General features: G+C 31.8%; 1 protein-coding gene across 1 annotated transcript; it reads right to left on the bottom strand.

The window, feature by feature from the left end:
• Positions 1–75: 75 nt before the first annotated feature.
• On the bottom strand, positions 76–20,129 carry LOC134694327 (A disintegrin and metalloproteinase with thrombospondin motifs 16-like). The gene is made up of 16 exons (XM_063555331.1): positions 20,112–20,129; positions 18,933–18,935; positions 18,580–18,657; positions 14,930–15,077; positions 14,571–14,673; positions 14,006–14,099; positions 13,653–13,730; positions 10,966–11,117; positions 9,223–9,260; positions 7,747–7,852; positions 6,558–6,722; positions 5,585–5,729; positions 4,812–4,928; positions 3,556–3,607; positions 519–1,247; positions 76–95 (listed from the first exon to the last, which is right to left on the bottom strand). Exons 1-16 carry the CDS (start codon positions 20,127–20,129, stop codon positions 76–78), a joined length of 2,046 nt encoding a protein of 681 aa, XP_063411401.1.
• Positions 20,130–20,818: the final 689 nt, after the last annotated feature.

Genomic DNA, 20,818 nt, shown 5'->3' with positions numbered 1-20,818 from the left:
AACTAATCACTGCAATTCCAACTCCTATCACAACTGGGTCTTCAATATGACAGAAATGTAATCTTAGTTGATGTATTAATTCAATCTATTGTTAGCTGTATAACATAAAAAGGGCGACAAGTTACAATAATACTACTTACTGTTTACCGATAACGCTGTAATCTAAGTAAATTGTTAAAACAGCAGATATGTTATAAAAGAAATTTACTTTGAAAAAGAAACCAAACGATTTACTGTTTAATAATACTGCGCCAGATTCACATTTAAACAATTATGGTCTCTTCCATGAAGCCTGATACAAAAACGTTTGTAAATCCAACCCAGAAACAAACGTCCAAGAGCTACCAAAAAAAAAACAACATTTCATTTTTTGAACAAATAAGCAGCCAATTTCATAGAGAAAAACTAAAAGCAAATCAGCGATGTTCAATCCAAAATCAGTATTAGGATATAAAGCAACGTTTAAAAAAAGTCAGGGCTTTTAACATTAAGTAAAAAAATTAACATTGTTAACCTACCTATAATATCGAAAATATTATCCACAACATTAGTTACATTGACAGTAGATGTCTCTGGCTGCTGAGTTGTGAATGTCGACACTAATGTTACTTGCTCAGTGGGTGTTGATTCTGTTGTTGAAGTAACAGCTTTGGTTGTCACATCTTTTTGGGCCGTTGTGGTTTGAACAGTTGTTGTAGGTTTTACATGTTTTGTTGTTATTATTGATGTTTCTTCTGGTGTCGTTGTTAATTCCGTTGTTGTTGTCGCACTTTCAGTTGTTATAGATTCAGTTTTTGTTGTTCGAGCGGAAACTGTTGTAGTAACAGCTTGCTGTGTTGATGATTTAGGTGTTGTAGCCACATTTAAAGTTGTTGAAGGGTTGGTCGTTATTACTTGTGGTGTTGTTGTATCTGCCATTGTTGTGTGAATTGCGGGAGTTGTAGTTTTTGATTCAGTAGATGTTTCAATTGTTGTTATAGTTTCTGACGTGGTTTCCGGTTCTATATGAGTTGTCTTTACCGGCGTTGTTGTATCCGAGCCCTCTGTTGTAAGATGTTCTGTACTAGTGACATAATGTTGTGTTGAAATAGGCAATGTCGTTGTTTCAGGGAAACATGAACCACAACAAAATTGAGACACAGCAGGTTGAGAAGTACAGAGGCCTGGATCGTTAGCATACGCATCTGCGCATGTCCAACCAAGGTTACTAAATAAAATACCTTTCCTGTCACCATATAAACAATTTTCTGTAAAGAGTTAATTTTATTACAAAAATACTATGGTCTTGTACTAGGTAAAATTTTGTTTATTTTTACAGCTTTCCTGCTAAATTGATGTTTATGCTTGACAGAAAATAATTATAACATAAAGAATAGTTTTTACTTATCAATTTAAACAACAACAATCAACATAACAGATATTGAAATTGATATTTAGAGAATGAACTGGTAGTACATGTATATATTAATTTCACTTTCGGATCCATGTTTATCTTCGTTTGGTGGGATTTAGAACACATCAAAGATACATGGCTACTAATTTGGCACGCGACGACCATGCAGATGTGCGTTTTGTCTACTTGACACTCATATATATATAACGTACTAATTGTTTGAGTAAACAATTTCCGCAACTCAATCGTAAAATAAAAGACTGAGCAAGAATGAGTACTTTCATGAAATATATTTTCAAACTATGTGAAAATAAGGGGCAATATAAAAAGGAAGATGTGGTATGTTTGCCAATGAAACAACTATCCACAAAAGACCAAAATGACACAATCATTAACAACTATAGGACACCGTACGGCCTTCAACAATTAGCAAAGCCCATACCGCATACTCAGCTGTAAAATGCCCCTATAAGACAATGTAAAACAATTAACGAGAAAACTAACGGCCTTATTAATGTAAAAATAATGAAGTTTTTAATTTTTTTGTAAGACATAAAAAAATATGTTGAGTCACATTCATAATAGGTAAATTTTTGTTTTAAGATTTTTGTCCTTTTTCTCGGGTTAAAATAGAATTAAACAGTAAAGGACCTAGGTGTTATACTTAAGGCAAAACGGAGAGTGTAAGTGTCTTTGTTTTTATAAAAAAAAAAAATATCAAGTAGTTGAAATCAACGAATCCTTTTTTCATAATTAGACCGACTATAACATCATTGCCATTGTATTTAACATAACAAAAGAGTGGCGAAAGAAACAAGAGGAACATTCAAACTAATAATTCGAAATGATACTACAAATAAAACGTGCTAATTTATAGAATGCACTGAACTGCTGCCTGCCGTTCTGTTTTGTTTCTCAAATTGTAATATTCTCAATCGTTCAGACGTTCTGAAAATCAAGTGTTTCTTTGCAAAGCCAATCGTCAAAGTAACGGAGGCTAGAACTACAACTGTTCGTTAACTAAAACATGAATACCACGATACTTCATTCGTCATAACAATATTATCATGAATGATCACGGTAGGTAAAGTAGAATGCACTGAACTGCTGCATGCCGTTCTGTTTTGTTTCTCAAATTGTAATATTCTCAATCGTTCAGACGTTATGAAAATCAAGTGTTTCTTTGCAAAGCCAATCGTCAAAGTAACGGAGGCTAGAACTACAACTGTTCGTTAACTAAAACATGAATACCACGATACTTCATTCGTCATAACAATATTATCATGAATGATCACGGTAGGTAAAGTATATTCACCAATGAATAATTAGATAGATAAAATGGTTATAAAAAAAACAATAAATTACGAAATTCAATGTACTTATTTTCGTGTATGTATGTAGTATTTCAGTAGTTTTTGGAACGTATTTGATTGGTGCAATTGTTATTTATGGCAATGCATAATGGAGATGTGAATTATTGCGCCATGGAGACAGTATCTGAACAATGAATTTATGAGTTTTGAAAAGCGGTATACTACTGTTGCCTTTATTTGATAACAAAAAAAACAACAATACAATAGTCAACAATATTCCAAGTTCTACATCGCCCAACTTTTTAAATTGTTTAGTAGATATTATCTTCCGCTACAACCATATTCTCTAAATAATAGCAAAAGAATTTTTCAAATAGGTTCTTCAAACGATACCAAAATCATATTCCGTATCAACTTCGAATTCCCAAATATTGAATGATGGTTTCGAACTATAAACTCTAAGAACTGACGATGTTTATAAATCATCTTTATCATATTATTTGGTTATGTTTACTTTTAACTTTTACTGTTGATTCATGCTTTGGTATTATTTTTCTTGGCGCGGCATATGGAATTTATACATCCTGCCATTGTGTTATTACTAAAATTGTCATTTTTGTATTCTTGTCTTTCATGTTTGGTTATGTACATTGACTGTCTATGTGCTTTTTTATTTTCCCTTGTATTTCTACGTAGACTACTGTTAAACCTTTCGTCGTTTTTGTTTTGTTGTGATCATTTCGTCGCTCTCTTTTCGACTTTATGTTATGAGTTTTGTGTCCCCTTTCTTCCTTTCGCCTTGCTTGTTTTAAGTTGCATCTCTTCTATAGTTCGAGGAATTAACCTTACCGTTCCCTTTGGGGGCTTTAACATCCTGGGTACACACGCCAGAAACACACCACTACAATAGTAAGACAAATCTAATATGAACACTGCTTGACCAATAAAGTTTGATAGTAATCCTACAAATACCACTGAAGTTTTCGTTCTTTATCGCACATTTGTTTTTACAAATTAACTGCTAAACATTAATCTTCTAGCTAAGTTTATGTGTAAATATTTAATTAGATAATGTCAAATCAACAATTAAAATTGAGCACCTAAGATCAAATTTGGGCGGAGTTCGTGATAGTCTTTATTTTTTTAAGGTTTATGAGCCCTTCTGTAGCCATTTTTGTACGAATTTTTCAAACTTCAATTGTTTCAAAACTACAGATATAATGATTAATAGAGATAGGCCATTTAGAACATATAGCAAGGGGAAACTTGATGGAAAGCATAATTATTTACTGTGTCATTGCATTTACTAGAAAAAGAGTACTTTGTGGCAAAAACCCAAGATTTTTATAGAAAATCCATAGCCTTTAATACAGAGATTTTATTTATAAAATTTGAAACATAGATTACTCACTTGCTTTTCTATAATCTGCTAGTGTTCATTTTCTACAAAATGTTCTAACTAATCTGTAAATTCCAAAATACCTCGTGCTGAGTCACTAAAGTTGAGCGCACCCGTAAAGGTGTACTTGATTTGGTCCACATTTTTATTTGTTTTAACCAATAACTACATTAATAAATTTGTTTTTAGGAAATCAATGATAGCACTGCATGCAATATTTCTATATCTGTCAGTAATCAAATTGCCAAATATGAGAGTACAAAGATAAAGGCTGTGGATTTTCTATCAAGTTTCCATATGTTTGGCATTGAATCTACACAAGGGTACATAATCCTTAATATGTTATGTTTTTTGTCTTTTTGTCTTTTTGTCTTTTTCTCTTTCATTCTTGATATAATCCTGTTTTTTACTTTTAACATGAATAAGTTTGAATATACTTCTGGTATCTTTATCCTATCTTTAAAATAAGGACACCTTCTACAACAAAATACATAATAAAGATATAAAAGGATTTAAAAAAATTGTTTAAAAATACATATGACAGATTAATAATACACTTTTTAAGGCAAGGGAAGTCATGTAAGTTCTTTATCACACGAAGCTACAGAGTTTTAATAAAATAATTGAGATATATCCCTAATGCCTTTTAATATTTAAAAAAAAGTAAAGGGTTCAGGTAAGATCAACTGAGTTCTTATTCACGTACCTTTTGGTTGCCACATAGAGTTCCTCTGCCTGCAACCGCTGAATGGCATTGGGCATCGTCTGGTTTGTAACACCAAAGAATATTACATATTGTCGAAAAATCGCTGTTATATTGTTCCTTTAATTATAAAAATTCACAGTAATTAATTATATAACAACAGCAAAGATTTCTATTAAAGGTATTACTATCTTATTTGCCATTTCATCAGATATACAATTATAAATATATATAGTGTAGCTTCTCCACTAAAATCAGAAACAGGAACCTGTTGTTCAGTGGCTGTCGTTTGTTAATGTGGTTCATACGCACATCTCGTTTCTCTTTTTTATATATATATTACTAGTATGCCGTTGGTCTTTCGGTTATCATTTTGGTACATTTTTTCTTACTTTGTAAAAGCATTCATAATGCTATTGATTATATATATGATACATAAACCAATCAATTAAAGTTTTCTGTGATCCATCAAATGTGAAGGTTTTGTTTAGTTGGTTTTGCTGTTTTTTTATTTTAGTTTTAGGTTAAATATTCTCTATTTTTTTTATTCTTATTTGAATAATTTGCCTGTACCAAGTCAGGAATATGACAGTTCTTGTCCATTCGTTTTTGATGCGTTTTGTTTTTTGATTTTTCCATGTGATTATGGACTTTCCAAATTAATTTTCCTCTGAGTTCAGTATTTTTGTGATTTTACTTTTGAATTAAGCCACGACGATGAATTCAATTAATTTGTGAAAAGAGCCACGTGACTGTTATAATTGTATTTTCATTACCCTGCATAAGTATGATCCATCTCCGTGCAGCTGTACACATTGACTATCTGCATTATATACCTGTCCTGCCAGAAACTGGTCGTAAGGAGACTGGGCAGTCGGGTCAAAACTTGGACTTAATGTCTTCATACAGTTGTTATTAGCCCTATTAATATGAAGAGTGTCATATTTATTTTGACAATCATATTTTTTTTTTGTAGATTCTACACATTGACTATCTACATTATATACTTGTCGTACCAGAAACTGGAGACTGAGCTGTCAGGTAGAAACGTGGTCATACAGTTGCATTTAGCCCTATGGATACGATGAGCGACATACAATTTTTCTAGATACATTTTCTCTATTTTTTTAAAGTTGTAAACAAAAGTGTATCACATTTTATGTTCTACACTATAAATCCAACTAAACATTTGGTTATATTCAAACATGTAAGAAAACGAAAAAAAAACAAATAATTATGACTTTCATGTAAAAATAAGATAATGTGGAATTATTGCCGATGAAGCAACTCTGTATCAGGGACCAAATGACATAGAAGTTAACACATATAGGCAACAATGATCCAAACGTCACTAATGGGTCTTTTAAACACGACACGGTCGTCTGGTGGAAACAATTATAATTCTGGTATACTTTTCTTGGCTAGCAACATAAGTGGAACATTATAGATATAAATAAGAAGATGTGGTATGATTTCCAATGAGACAACTGTCCACAAGAAACCAAAATGACACAGACATTAATAACTACAGGTCACCGTACGGTCTCAACATTGTTAGGTCTTTTATTTTTCATGTTCTTCGGTAGATTTCTTATTGACATATTCTATTGACAATAAGTTGTAGTGAGAAACATTTGAAACGAATGTTGTTATTTCAAGCTTGAGTTATCACAAGTTAACAAATATGACATCCAGTAGTAGTATGTCGCACCAGTCTGTTTCGCCTCTAATACTACTTAAAAAACTTACAAATCAAGTTGATCGATGTATGAGGTAAAATATTGTGTAGAACACGAAGAGAATATCCAAGGGTGAGCTGCATTGGCACCTTGTTGTGGCATACTAGAAGGTGCCATTATATATGCGTCAGATGGACTACATAGGTTTCCAGTACCGTCATGGTTAGCGCTCAAACTACAAAAAAAATCAATTAATTTATATAAGCATTGTAAACATATATTTTTTGGATGCTTATACACCTTATACACAATATGCATGCATTTCGATTAACATGCAAAAATCTGAAAATAAATTAATCATAGAACTTTGTGAATTATCTCTTTTTCCATCTCCAATGTTTCGACATTCCAACTCCACACCTTTAGTAATACATTAATCACTGGTCACAAGCAAAGATAGAGGTAAAAATTTCAAATGCAAACAAAAACAAATGATTCAATTGCATAAAAAAAATAACTAACATTTCTGTTTAACTATATAATTATGTTTAATTGTTCATCTGCGGAACGTCTGTAGGAAAAGACGTGAGTCGAACGCACCTGCCACGTGCGAGGTTCAAATTCCCAGACTCCATGTTGGTTAGCTAATTATTCCGTAAATTAACTACTTAGACCCTCAGCCTCGAGGTTCCCTGTGAGTAATGTGATTTACTTGCATATTACCAAAGAAACCACGTGTCATTACATTCGGAATGGTATTTACTGTTACGTACATTTGAAGTAAGTATTTTATCCTAGTCATTCTCCATTCAGATCAATCGATATCAATATATTTCCACAGACGCTTGGGTATATGATACTTTTTAAATTTTTTTATTTATTAAAATATTCAATTTTCTATATGCATATCTATCACTTCTGTGTATGTCTCACATAGTTTCGAGTGATTTAAACGACTTAAGTAAGTGAAAATACCAAATTTTACTATCCATACTAAACATGATAATCAGCCATGTTTATTTCATTTTGGCTAGTGCTAGTGGGTGGTTTATTTCGATACGTCCCTGTTATTCTCTATTTACAATGTAATTGGATGATAATGCATAAATCTGGTTTATAATTGTAGAATTTGATTAGAATGCATATCCTTATAAACGTTACAATCGATATGAAGATTTCCCGCATATAATAGGAAAGAGCATATGTATGGAAAATTAAATAATCTTAGACTATAAAAAAGTACTATATAGCCGGCCTACCAGTGTCCCAGTTCATGTGCTGCTGTTGTTATGACAACGAAATCAAATCTTTCCTCTACTATGGACTGGCTGTTCTCTGTACACACAGCGCTAGTGAAAGCGAGACCTATTTAAAATAAGTCACAACTCGTTGTAGATTTGACAATGAACATTTCCATAATGAAACAGTATTTATATAAAAAACAAGAGGCTCTCAAGAGCCTGAATCGCTCACCTTAATTCTTTTGGTTAAATCTCTCATCAATGATTATTTTGGCTTTTCAATTTATTTAAATGTTCTTTTGGATCGTCCTATTTTCTTAAAAAAACAAAAAAAATAATCATTTTCTCCTATGTTCTATTTTAGCCATAGGAGCTATGTTTCTTGACATACAAGGAAATAAAATATAAAATTTATACTAGATACTCTGAAACTCATTTAGCCTAAGTTTGGCTAAAATTGATACAGCAGTTTCAAAGGAGAAGATTTTTTAAAGTAAGTCAACATGATGAACAAATTGTGAAAAAAGTCTTTAAAGGGCAATAACTCCTTAAGGGGTCAATTGACAATTTTGGTTAAATTGACTTATTTGAAGATCTTGCTTTGCTGAACATAATTGCTGTTTACAGTTTATCTCTATCAATAATAATATTCAAGATAATAAACAAAAAACAGCAAAATTTCCTTAAAATTACCAATTCAGGGACAGCAACCCAACAACAGAATGTCTGATTCATCTGAAAATTTCAGGGCAGATAGATCTTGACCTGATAAACTATATTACTCCATGTCAGATTTGCTCTAAATGCTTTGGGTTTTGAGTTATAAGCCAAAAACTGCATTTGACCCCAATGTTACGAGTTTGACTGTCCCTTTGGTATCTTTCGTCCCTCTTGAAATAGTTTACGACGACAGAGGACGACAGACGACGGACGACGGACGCCAAGTGATGGCATAAGCTCACTTGGCCCTTCGGGCCAGGTGAGCTAAAAAGGAAAGGTGTTGTTGGTACAATCTACTTGTACTTGAAGAGATGCTTTTTTTTTAGCTTGTTGTGACGAAATTGATTCAAACTGACTGCTTATAGAAAAATTGTATTTCACATGTTCGTTAATTTTTGAAAGAAAGGAAATCATATTCGGCTTATTTCTAAACATCCCTTTCAAGTTTGCATTTAAGATGATAGCATTAAAAATCTTTAAACCACTTAAGGAATGACTGAAATATTTTTTTGTCTATGTCTCGCTAACAGTGTGCACCACATTTTTTTTAATGTTATTTCGAATAGACAGAAAAATATTACAGTCATTTCTTGTAACTCAATTCTAAATTCCATTTTAAACCGTAGAAAATCATGAATAAACGTTTATGACGTCATGGTCACATGACTTAATTATTTCTATGGGCTCATAACAGAATAACGTCAGCCAATTAGAAGACGAGTTACATCCCAAATTAAATTTACGTATAGGCACGTGATATTGTAAAAGACTTACCTGCATTTCCTGTAAACCCGGATGCTGTCAGATCATATCTTTAAATATAAAATTGTAAACATTAAATGGCTGATACACATATAGTATTACAACTTTGGAGACACATGTTGTTTGGTTTTACATATAAATAGACAATAATAGTGCATTGACTTGACATATCAACGATATAAGGATGAGGCTTAGAAACGGGGAAATGCGAGGCTGTGTCGAGCATTTTCCCCGTTTCGGGCCGAATCCTTATATAGTTGATATGTCAAGACAATGCACTATTATTGTCTTTATACTGCAATCTAAAATAACATTTGCAATTATTGTTTAGTGTGTTAATGTTATTTATTTGATTTAAATGTAAGGGAAATCCCCCTTTAGAAAGGCCTCATATCACACAGGCGGAGAAATATACAACACGATGAAATGTACATCATTACCTTTTGCAATCAATGGTGAACGAATTTGTTTGTTTATAGACCAAAATATCAACAATAAACATAAAACATAATGTATTATAGGTTGCAAACAAAAAGTATTAATAAGTGGAATTAGTTTGCCCAAAAATTGTAAAAGAAACAAATTTGAGTCGTTAAACGCATCGTTGTTTACATTGGAAACAAGAAAAGGTTGAAGAGGTCGTATGAATAATTAAATATATTTTCGACAATTTCTATTTAAATAGTCATGAGGAAAAGTGATATCAGGTCAGTGACTGTATATGACATAAAATATACGTTCAACACATTTTGACTGCTCAAATAGAACGAGTGCAGTATAAATTCATATAAAACTAGTCTAACTATTGATTTAAAGAACCAATCGTATTTTGGGCTCTAGTAGTATAAAAAACTGGCATGTGTTATGATTGCCAATGATAAATCTACCTTCAAGCAACTATATTATTTCACTTAACAATGAGCAATGCTCAATCGGTATGGTCAGCTATAAAAGGCTCAGACAAAAAAGCACGATACAGTTCAAGGTGGTTCATTTAGTAGTACCTACATATGTTATTACATCTATTTGCTACTTCACCATTTCTTAAAATGCAAAATAATAAAAACAAAATGACGGTTACACGATTTTGGTGACATATGTGGAGAAGTTTCAGATTACCATTCCAGGGTGTTGTGACCTGAAATCACTCCCGGCTTGAGCTTCTGTTGCTCAGTCTTCGGTTATTTATGTTTATTTGTTTTCATACTATTTTTGTCTTTTGATCGATTTTCGTTTGTTGCCAGTTCCCTGTCAGTTTGTCATCGACTTATGGTGTTAATGTCCCTTTTGTCTATTCCGTCTCTCTTTGAATATATTGTTGACTCGTATAGTTGATTTAGCGAGTTAATTTTTGTTCAGTATTAAGTTTTTTATAAAGTAAAGAATATAAACGAGAACTTTTCATTTCATTTTTTTACATAAATAAGGCCGTTAGTTTTTTTCGTTTGAATTGTTTTATATTGTCTTATTTGGGCCTATTATAGCTGACTATGCGGTATGGGCTTTGCTCATTGTTGCAGGCCATACGGTGACCTATAGTTGTTAATGTCTGTGTCATTTTAGTTTTTTGTGGATAGTTGTCTCATTGGCAATCACACCACATCTTCTTTTTTATATGGACAATAGCAACTAATCAAGGCTATTGGGTATGCAGTATGGTTTTGACAAAGATTCCTCTAAAATCATTATTCAATGATTGCTAAACTAGGAAAATGCAGATTTTCCATATATAAAATAAAGACTTCTTATATTTACCTAGTGAACAACATTGCATGATCGTGATCTGGTAAGCTGGTTTGTTGCTTTACCCATGTCTGAAAATTACTTAAACCAACAGTCGAATCCACTCTATTCGGGGTAAATGCAGTATTTTTAATAGTTTCTGTCCATGGAGCGTCACCTGGTGTCTACAAATAAAACTTGAGGCCCTTAAGAGCCTGTATCGCTCACCTTGGTCTATGTGCATATTAAACAAAAGACACAGATGGATTAATGACAAAATTGTGTTTTGGTGATGGTGATGTGTTTGTAGATCTTACTTTACTGACCATTCTTGCTACTTACAATTATCTCGGAGTCCATCTATAATGAACTTGGCCCATTAGTAACAGAGGAAAATAATTTGTTAAAATTTACCTAAAAATTACAAAATTTATGAAAATTATTAAAAATTTACTGTAAAAGTCAATAACTCTTTTGCTGAGCATAATTGATGTTTACAGTTTATCTCTATCTATAATAATATTCAAGATAATAACCATATAGAGGCTCTCAAGTCTGTGTCGCTCACCTTGGTCTATGTGCATATTAAACAAAGGTCACAGATGGATTCATGACAAAATTTCCTTAAATATTACGAATTCAGGAGCAGAAACCAAACAACCGGTTGTCCAATTTGTCTGAAAATTTTAGAGCAAATAGATGTTGACTTGATAAACAATTAAACTCCCTGTCAGATTTGCTCTAAATTCTTTGGTTTCAGACTTATAAGCCAAAATCTACATTTGACTCCTATGTTCTATTTTTAGCATGGCAATCATCTTGTTTGATTGGCTGGGTCACAGAACTCATTTTATAAACTAGATACCCAAATGATGATTGCAGCAAAGTATAAAAAAATTGGTCCAGTTGTTTAGGAGGAGAAGATGTTTGTAAAAGATAACAAAAAATTACGAAAAATTTGTAAATGATGACTCTATGGGCAATTACTCCTTAACGGGTCATTTGACCAGTCTAGTTATATTAACGAATTTGTAGATCTTACTTTGCTGAACATTATTGCTGTCTACAGTTTATCTCTATCTATAATAATAGTCAAGATAATAACCATATAGAGGCTCTCAAGTCTGTGTCGCTCACCTTGGTCTATGTGCATATTAAACAAAGGTCACAGATGGATTCATGACAAAATTGAGTTTTGGTGATGGTGATGTGTTTGTAGATCTTACTTTGCTGAATATTCTTGCTACTTACAATGTTCCCTTTCAATAATAAACTTGGCCCATTAGTTACAGAGGAAAATATTTTGTAAAAATTTACAAAAAAATTACCAAATTAATGAAAATTATAAAAAAAAAAATGATTCTAAAGGGCAATTTCTCCTTAAGGGGTCAACTGACCATTTTGATTTTGTGACTTATTTGTAAATCTTACTTTGCTTAACATTATTGCTGTTTACAGTTTATCTCTATCTATAATCATGATAATAGTATTCAAGGTAAAAACCAAATTCAGTAAAAACAACCAAACAACCAGTTGTCTAATTCATCTGAAAATTCCAGGGCACATAGATTTGACTTGATAGACAATTTAAACCAGTAAGAATTGTTCTAAAAGCTTTGATTTCAAAGTTATAAGCCAACATCTATATTTTACCCCTATGTTCTATTTTTAGTCATGGGGCGATTTTGGTTGTTTGGCCGGTTCACAGGACACATTTTTTAAACTAGATACACCAATGATGATTGTGGACCTGTTTGGTTAAATTTGGCCCAGTTGTTTCCGAGGAGAAAATGTTTTTAAAAGATTACAAAAATTACGAAAAAATGGTAATTCAATACCTCCTTAAGAAGTCAATTGACCATTTTGGTCATGCTGACCTATTAGTAGATCTTACTTTGCTGAATAGTATTGCTGTTAACAGTTTATCTCTATCTATATTAATATTCAAGATAATAACCAAAAACGGAAAAATTTCCTTAAAATTACTAATTCAGGGACAGCAACCCAACAACTGGTTGTCAGATTTATCTGAAAATTTCAGGGCAGATAGATCTTGACCTAATGAACAATTTAACCTCGTAAGATTTGCTCTAAATGCTTTGGTTTCATATATAAGCCAAAATGTACATTTTACCCCATGGTCTATTTTTAGCCATGGTGGCCATCTTGGTTGGGTGAACGGTTCATCGGACACATTTGTTTTAAACTAGATACCCAATGATGATTTTGGCCAAGTTTGGTTAAATTTGGCTTAGTAATTTCAGAGGAAAAGGTTTTTGTAAAACTTTACGGACGCCGGACGACGGATGCCAAGTGATGAAAAAAGCTCACTTGGCCCTTTGGGCCAGGTGTGCTTAAAACTTAACATGACAGTATGGATGGGTAACAGTCTTATTTTTAGTTGAATATTGAATATTAAGGCGAAAGAAGTTAACTCGTAAATCCACAAAGAACAGACAAATGAAGGTAACGAACCACTGAAAACGAAGGAGTCCAGAGGGTAATTTTTTCGTTTATAATCAATTTTTCTTTTTTTTTGTTATGATAAATTTACGCGATTATGAATATGGGAATGTGTGTAATCAATAAGAAAATATACATATATATGGCATAATCGCGATGACCTATATTCGCGTGAATTGTCGAGAACAGCTATAGTAGACCAGTCGAGAAATAAGATGGTTTATAGTGTCAAGATCTTAAAATTAACAATATATTACCTGAGAAATAATAATTCCAGTAAATAAAATAGATATAGTGTAAGCTGAAGTTTGTATATTTTTATACATGGCGTCCATCTAAAACAAAATAATAAACAGAAAAATTACTGCTAGAATTGTAGGACTGAAATAGAGTTCACTCGATATGTTTAATTTGCCGTTTTAAATTTTAATTAATTCTAGTTAATATTATCAAAAGCGTACAACAACACGTTGAGAGTTGCTGCTGTAATATTTATACTATCATATCACAAGCATGAAAGTTTAGATAAATGAATTTAATTATTAAGTTAACTTCTACAGTGTATATGTGAATTTACAAAACAGACCTTAAGTATATATACAACGCTTACCCCGTTCAGAACAAAAGCATAATATTGTCGAATTGTTGTCAGGGCGTCTGTTTCCTTTTCTTGTATTGTGGATTTTTTACTCTTAGCATACCAACTGAAAAAAGATTCAATATCCTATGTGGAACATCGTATCACATCACAAACAGTGTTTCAATCATGATACATCCTAAAAACGAGAGCAGTTTCACACCCATGCTCTCTAACTTTGAAGAGCTATATATGGGAATGAAATAAGTGTGTTTATGGACAAACACTGATTGGATTGAAAATGATCAGATAAGTGATCCAAATTGTAATTAGATACTGAAATTTTTGTTGAAAGGAAAACCGGAATTAAAACGTAAAGCACCCCATCATTTATATCACAATTAATGTGATTTTTCTGCAACACATTTTAATAACATAGGTCCTGCGCAAAATTACATTGCAAACGACGTCGTCTATATTCCAGAAGAAGATTTACATTCCATTTGTTTTTGGTGAATTTGCACTTAACTTCTGCTAATGAAATGGATATCGAATTTTAATTTTTAAAATTAAATCAATAAAGCTTAATAAAACTTACTAACTATAAATAGCATAATCACAAAATATAAGTAATTCTATCTTTTGGCTTCCAGTGGCTCTTTTTCGTCTGTGGTAATATGTCTGACTTTTGAAACTGTCACCTATAATTCAAATGGTAAATCAATGTTGTGATACAGAATAGACAAAAGCACAGTCTCAGAAATTTCATAAGCCACTTAACAGACAAGACAAACACAGAAGTATACAAAGATCTTTCGAAAGAAAATAACAATTCAGTAAAGATATGAAACCCCTAATTCGTCTACGTTTTGAAAGGATATACAAAAAAGAAATAAATGCTTGAAAGTTAACAAAATAGTTTATTATAGTATAATAGTCCAAGATTAAAATATTTACCAATTTTATAAATGTCATCAAAATTAACATTTCTTTTGCGTTCTTTTATAAGATGAACATTTTCAAGTCTTCCATGAAAGGAGGAAAAGTTTTTCTGTGATGAAGTCTGCATACTATACTCCTCCCCTCCAAAGCTGAACGTTCCGAACTGAAATCACATAATAGAATTCAATAAGGGAGCAAACATTTAAGTTAAAGGTGGAATAATGTTTTTTTTCTTTAGTTTTTCAACACTAAAGGTACATGTATATGGAGAATCTGGATTCTGAATAATTTTTTTGTCATCTGCTTGACAACTATTTTTTTTTCATCAGAGGGGATCAGAATGATTAAAAAAAATAGTGAATCAAATGTTTTGATACAGAATAGAAATTTTTTAAGTAAAATGGTCGTTCCCTTACGTCTTTAATTATATATAAAGTAAGTGTTGTTGGAAGAATTTTGTGAAATATTGAATGACTGGAGAATTTCAGCAAAAGTATCATAAGTCATATATATATAGGTTATTGGGGACAGGAAAATGCTTTTTTTTATTCCTCCTCTTTTATTTCCAATATTTCCATTTTTTGGTTTTCTATCAATTTCAATATGAACATACAATTAGTTTGTTATGAACATTCAAGTTTGGAGCCTGTAATTCAGTGGTTGTTGTTTGTTTATGTGTTACATATTTGTTTTTCGTTCATTTTTTTGTACATAAATAAGGCCGCTAGTTTTCTGGTTTGAATTGTTTTACATTGTCAGTTCGGGGCCTTTTAAAGCTGAGTATGCGGTTTGGGCTTTGCTCGTTGTTGAAGGTCGTACGGTAACCCTTTAATTGTTAATATCTGTGTCATATTGGTCTCTTGTGGAGAGTTGTCTCAACATGGTAATCATACTACATCTTTTTTTTGTAATCAATGAATTTTGTAAAAGATTTAATGACTGGATAATTTCAGAAAAGGTATCAAAAGTTCACATGAATATTTTTAGCGCTTATCTGTATATTATGAACATTCATTACTATATAAATATAGGGGGTCTTATTGGGGGTTCCGATCCCGGATCCCGCTAACTGTTTTGTCAGATTCCCGTATCCCGTAAGCAATTTTCATTTTTTTTGTCATTTCCCGGGTCCCACAAGACCTCATTTCCCGTTTTCACGCCACAATAATTTGACTTTCACGTGTCACGCTTTAAAAAAATCGGCAATCCCGCGTCACGCTTAGGCCCCAATGAGACCCACAATATAGTGTACATTTGTTTTAATTTCAATTCTACGTTTACTAATCGATCCATAGTGGTCTTTGATATAGTATACAGACCCTCTCTATTTAATAAGCTATGTGACTGCCGTCAATAGTAAACTTGAAAATGATAGATAGAATTCTGAAAATACACTTTATTCTTTGTATATGTATCGCAAAGTATACAGAAAAACGCAAACCGGAAGTCTAATCTGACTTAAAATTTCGTCCAATGACGGGACAATATCCGGATGCCTTTTTTCTCGTTTTTCTCCAAAAATAACTCAATCTACATAATCATATGAATGGATGACAAATGGCACTATGCATTGTACCTATAGGACACAGAGGCGTGTTGATCAATTAATTGTGGAAAGGAGAGAAGCGACACCCAAAATGAGGTCTTCTCGTTTAATAGTATAGATTTAGAAAAAAAAACTTTCAACGCCATTGTAAAATACGAAAACCGTTGATAAAGACACACATACCATGAACAAATCTAAAGACTGGGCAACACAATCCACATACAAAAACTGGGGAGAAAGTAGGTGGTCCGGAAGGGCAAGCAGATCCGATTCCATATGTGTTTCAAGTAATGAACATTTTTTTTTTCTAATTTAAAGCCATGTTCACAATGTATATAAGTTTTGATCTGAGCGTCACTGATGTGTCTTATGTATATAGACAAAACGCTCGTCTGCCTGGCGTATTAAATTAAACCTGGTACTTTTGATAACTATTTACACCACTGGGTCGATTCCACTGATGGTGGACGTTTCGTCCCCGAGGGTATCACCAGCCCAGTAGTCAGCACTTCGGTGTTGACATGAATATCAATTATATGGTCATTTTTATAAAATTCCTGTTTACAAAACTTTGAATTTATCGAAAAAGCTAAGGATTTTTTTATCCCAGGAATAGATTACCTTAGCCGTATTTGGCACAACTTTTTGGAATTGTGGGTCCTCAATGCTCTTCAATTTTGTACTTGTTTTTGCTTTATAACTATTTTGATCTGAGTCTCACTGATGAGTCTTATGCAGGCTTTTGATAACTATTAGTGCATGATTTTTGAAATGGGGACTTACTGCTTTAATCGATACACAAAACTTTCAGTAGATACAAGTAAAAAAATCAGCATGTTATTTTGACAAATTGATTTAGTTTTTGGCAGTCAATTACACAGACAGCAGCAATTACAGGCAAAACACATGAATTGGCGAGCCCTTTTCGTTTTTGTTCTTTTTATGGTCGCTTAGGTGTTGTCCTTGAGGATCTTTACTTATTCGCATTTCTTTTAAACTTAAAGGAATATATCTTGAATAAGGACAAACCCGGTCGTTGACTTTTTAAAACTAATTCAAATTCAAATTGAATTAAATTCAAATTGTAAAATACGATACTATTCTCTGTACCTAATATGCAACACACAAAGTATTACATTTTAACGATAAAAGGTTGTTTACTTATGATAAAATTTCAATTAAACTGCTTGTCCACGGAATTTAATTGACAAAAAGTCGTTAAAAGGTTACTACGTGCATTTATTAAGGTTAACAATATTGACAGAGCTTTTGATTTCTTTTCCCACAAAACATATTTGGTTGATAAATCATCATTGTAAATATCAACTCCCACAAAATATAGACGGTCGTGCTAGACATCGTGTATGTTCTTTTCACTTCCAATTTATTCATATCGTATTACCTTCAATATTGAGCTTTGAAATTTAATACACTGTTATAATAATAAAAAAGCTTGAAAAAGAAATTTGTAAATAACTACCATTTAGGTACGGTAAACACATTTTTTTTATTTACTTCAAACTATTAAAAAATAAATATTGAAAATGGAATATTTATAATCGTCATGAACAAATATGGAATACATTGTGATTTGTACCCGTATATTTAATGTGAAAGAAGTGAACTTTCTTAAATCGTTTTATAATCACATGTATACCATCCTTAACGGTATATTCAAGCTGTGACTGTGGTGAAGAAATTACAGTCACACACGATGTGGCATTGTACTTTATAAATGCTTTTATTACTGAAGCTTTCATGTAATAACTTGGTATGTAGTAGTATTTTCAAATATTCAAAAGCCATATTTGAAAATCTTATAAAATTCTTGTTATCATTTCAAAGCTTTTTATTAAAAATATTTGTTTCTCATAAACAAACTTAAGGACACTTACCCATAATGTTTATCTGCTTTTTAAGTTCCGATATTTATAAAGTATCAATTAAAAGCAGTCTTTTAAAACGCCTGTCATTTTAAACAATAGAACGAACATCCTATAATTTAACTGCAACTCCACTAAAAGTCATACGTAACAGCAGGTATGGGTTAAAATTTCTACTTTTTTCATATTGAATTTTCAGAATTCCAGTTTTTAGCGCTTTTGAAACACACACTTACCATATTTTGCTTTCCTTGAAGATCTCTTTGAATCACAAATGATGCACCATTTTTAACGTCTTGATAAAAAATGGAGATCTAAAAATGAAATTAGTTTTAAAAATAACATTAAAAATACATTCAATTTATCTTGCTATTCAAAACGACAAAGAATGTCTTTTTGAGATTATAAGTTTCTATTTGACTATTCTAAAAAGTAAACTTGACATGCCTTAATTTGGACGGAACAGACAATATGCTACATTTTATTTTATGATCTGAAAGTCGATTCTGAATAGAATATAAGCAACAGAATAAACCAGTAAAATCAGTGGTTGATACAGTAACAGTGTAACATCCTAAAAAGCACTTACTTCCTAAAAAAAAACAAAAAAAAAACATGAATTGAAATGAAATAATAAAAAAAACAATATAAATTATGTATTAAACTAAACCTCTTTTTCACGTCCATCGATTTTTTTCGCTGAACCATGTTTCATCGTATAAATTGGAGCATTCGTATGAATCTCGTCATTCCGTACAAGGTGAAGCTTTATGTTTGACCTTTCAACTTCGAAGTCAAGGTCATATATTTCTATATCGTTTAAGCTGTCTGTAGACCTCTTAGATCGTTGTCCATTTGATATTTTGATATCAATTTCGTTTAAAAGTAAAGACAATAAATTTCAATCATGAAAGACATTTATTTTTCAGTTTAATTTCTCATAAAAAAATGAGGCAGGTGCTTTTGCAAATTATTTTGGGATGTTTTTGATTTTAACAAAATAAATTCTGCTTGTTTGTTTTATCTGTCACAGTTGTCTTCTTTATTTAAAAAAAAACATATAATTATTTGATTTTTTTCTCATCCTGAGTTTTTATAAACTGGTTAAAAAGAAGAGCATTAAGCAAATACCAACTAATCAATCAATTGAGTAAAGACAATTATAGCTTCTTTGAACAAATTTTAGATCTAGAGATGGTTCTTTATAATGAAAATAACACTTCAAGGTCATGCGTCCTAAACGCTCAAACCTTAAAATACTTGAAAGCCTTGGTGGAATTAAAAGTAGATAATATTAATTAAAAGATTTGAGCTATATGAGTAAAAGAGGAATAACAAGTAAGATCTATCAACTTTCAGTGTGCTTGATAGTTGTTTGCTTAACGTCTATTGGTAAATACACATGTATACATATATTATGTATATTCAGGACAAATTCATAATTATTAAAATGAAAGATTCGTTAAAATAAACGGTTGACAAATACATATGATTGAATGAAGTTGATTGCTTAGCACCCAGTGGCAAGTATTTGATGTACATTTTTTTAACACTTAATAAATGTGATATTATCGGCAAAGTGGACAGTTAGCAAAAATCAAATGTGCAGTATAAAATTGAAATGGGGAATGTGTCAAAGAGATAACAATTCGACAAAAACAATTATAAATGCATAAAAGAACAGATTATGTTACTAGTATAGTACATGCATAATTGTATTCCTTAAACAAATGTATTTAAAGGTCCGTAAAATGTGTTTCAGTCTTACCGTGATATTGCATTTCATCATTAAATGACAGTTTTAGAAAACAATGACTCCTTGTTATTAACAGTACACTTATGATAATGAATATTTGCATTTCGTCTATAATACTTCCGTAAGCACAATAGCAATGTTTAAATTTTACACGTTACACATGCTGAATTTATCGTACCGATGCTTAAGTTTTATAATTTATGCCACTATTGAAAGCTTAACACTTTTGTGTGTTATGACCCTTATATAAACTTGCATATGAAAGCATTTATCTATTAAATTTTATTGAGATTTCTATTGCGTGCGATGGAGTCAGGGGTGACTGATTTCACTGTAATAGTTCATACCGTGACTTTTTAATAATTCATAAATATTTTATTAGATAGATTGAGTTCTTTATGATTTTGGGATTAAAAAAAAATTGATAAATACGTGTGTACCTAGTAGTTCATTGTACTGAATTCCGAATTCGAAAAGATTGATTAAATGAATATTGTATTTAACGTCCAGTGGTTAATATTTCACACATAATCAGGATGCTTACTCTTTAAAACAATAAATATAGGTAATGCCAATGATAGATAGAGGAACTTTGAGAGTAGCACTTGGAAAATAGTGTGTGCATTAAAAGCAGAAATGTACAGTTTCAGCAGGTCACGGTGGACATCTGAAAGCGGTGTTTCAACTGTTGTTTAACGAGAAATTATCTAATGATGACC

Source organism: Mytilus trossulus, chromosome 13 (genome assembly GCF_036588685.1).
Source record: "Mytilus trossulus isolate FHL-02 chromosome 13, PNRI_Mtr1.1.1.hap1, whole genome shotgun sequence".
Classification (NCBI taxonomy): Eukaryota; Metazoa; Mollusca; class Bivalvia; order Mytilida; family Mytilidae; genus Mytilus; species Mytilus trossulus.
The sequence above is the reverse complement of the archived record's forward strand: the minus strand, read 5'-3'. Positions and strand labels throughout refer to the sequence as shown.

Bases quoted from the DNA above. Each gene is read 5' to 3' on its own strand.
- LOC134694327 (XM_063555331.1), bottom strand. The intron at 7,853-9,222 runs GTAAGTCTTTTA...TATTTTAAATAG, and splicing joins CGGGTTTACAGGAAATGCAG to GTCTCGCTTTCACTAGCGCT. The intron at 4,929-5,584 runs GTAATGAAAATA...TTATAATTAAAG, and splicing joins ATGGATCATACTTATGCAGG to GAACAATATAACAGCGATTT.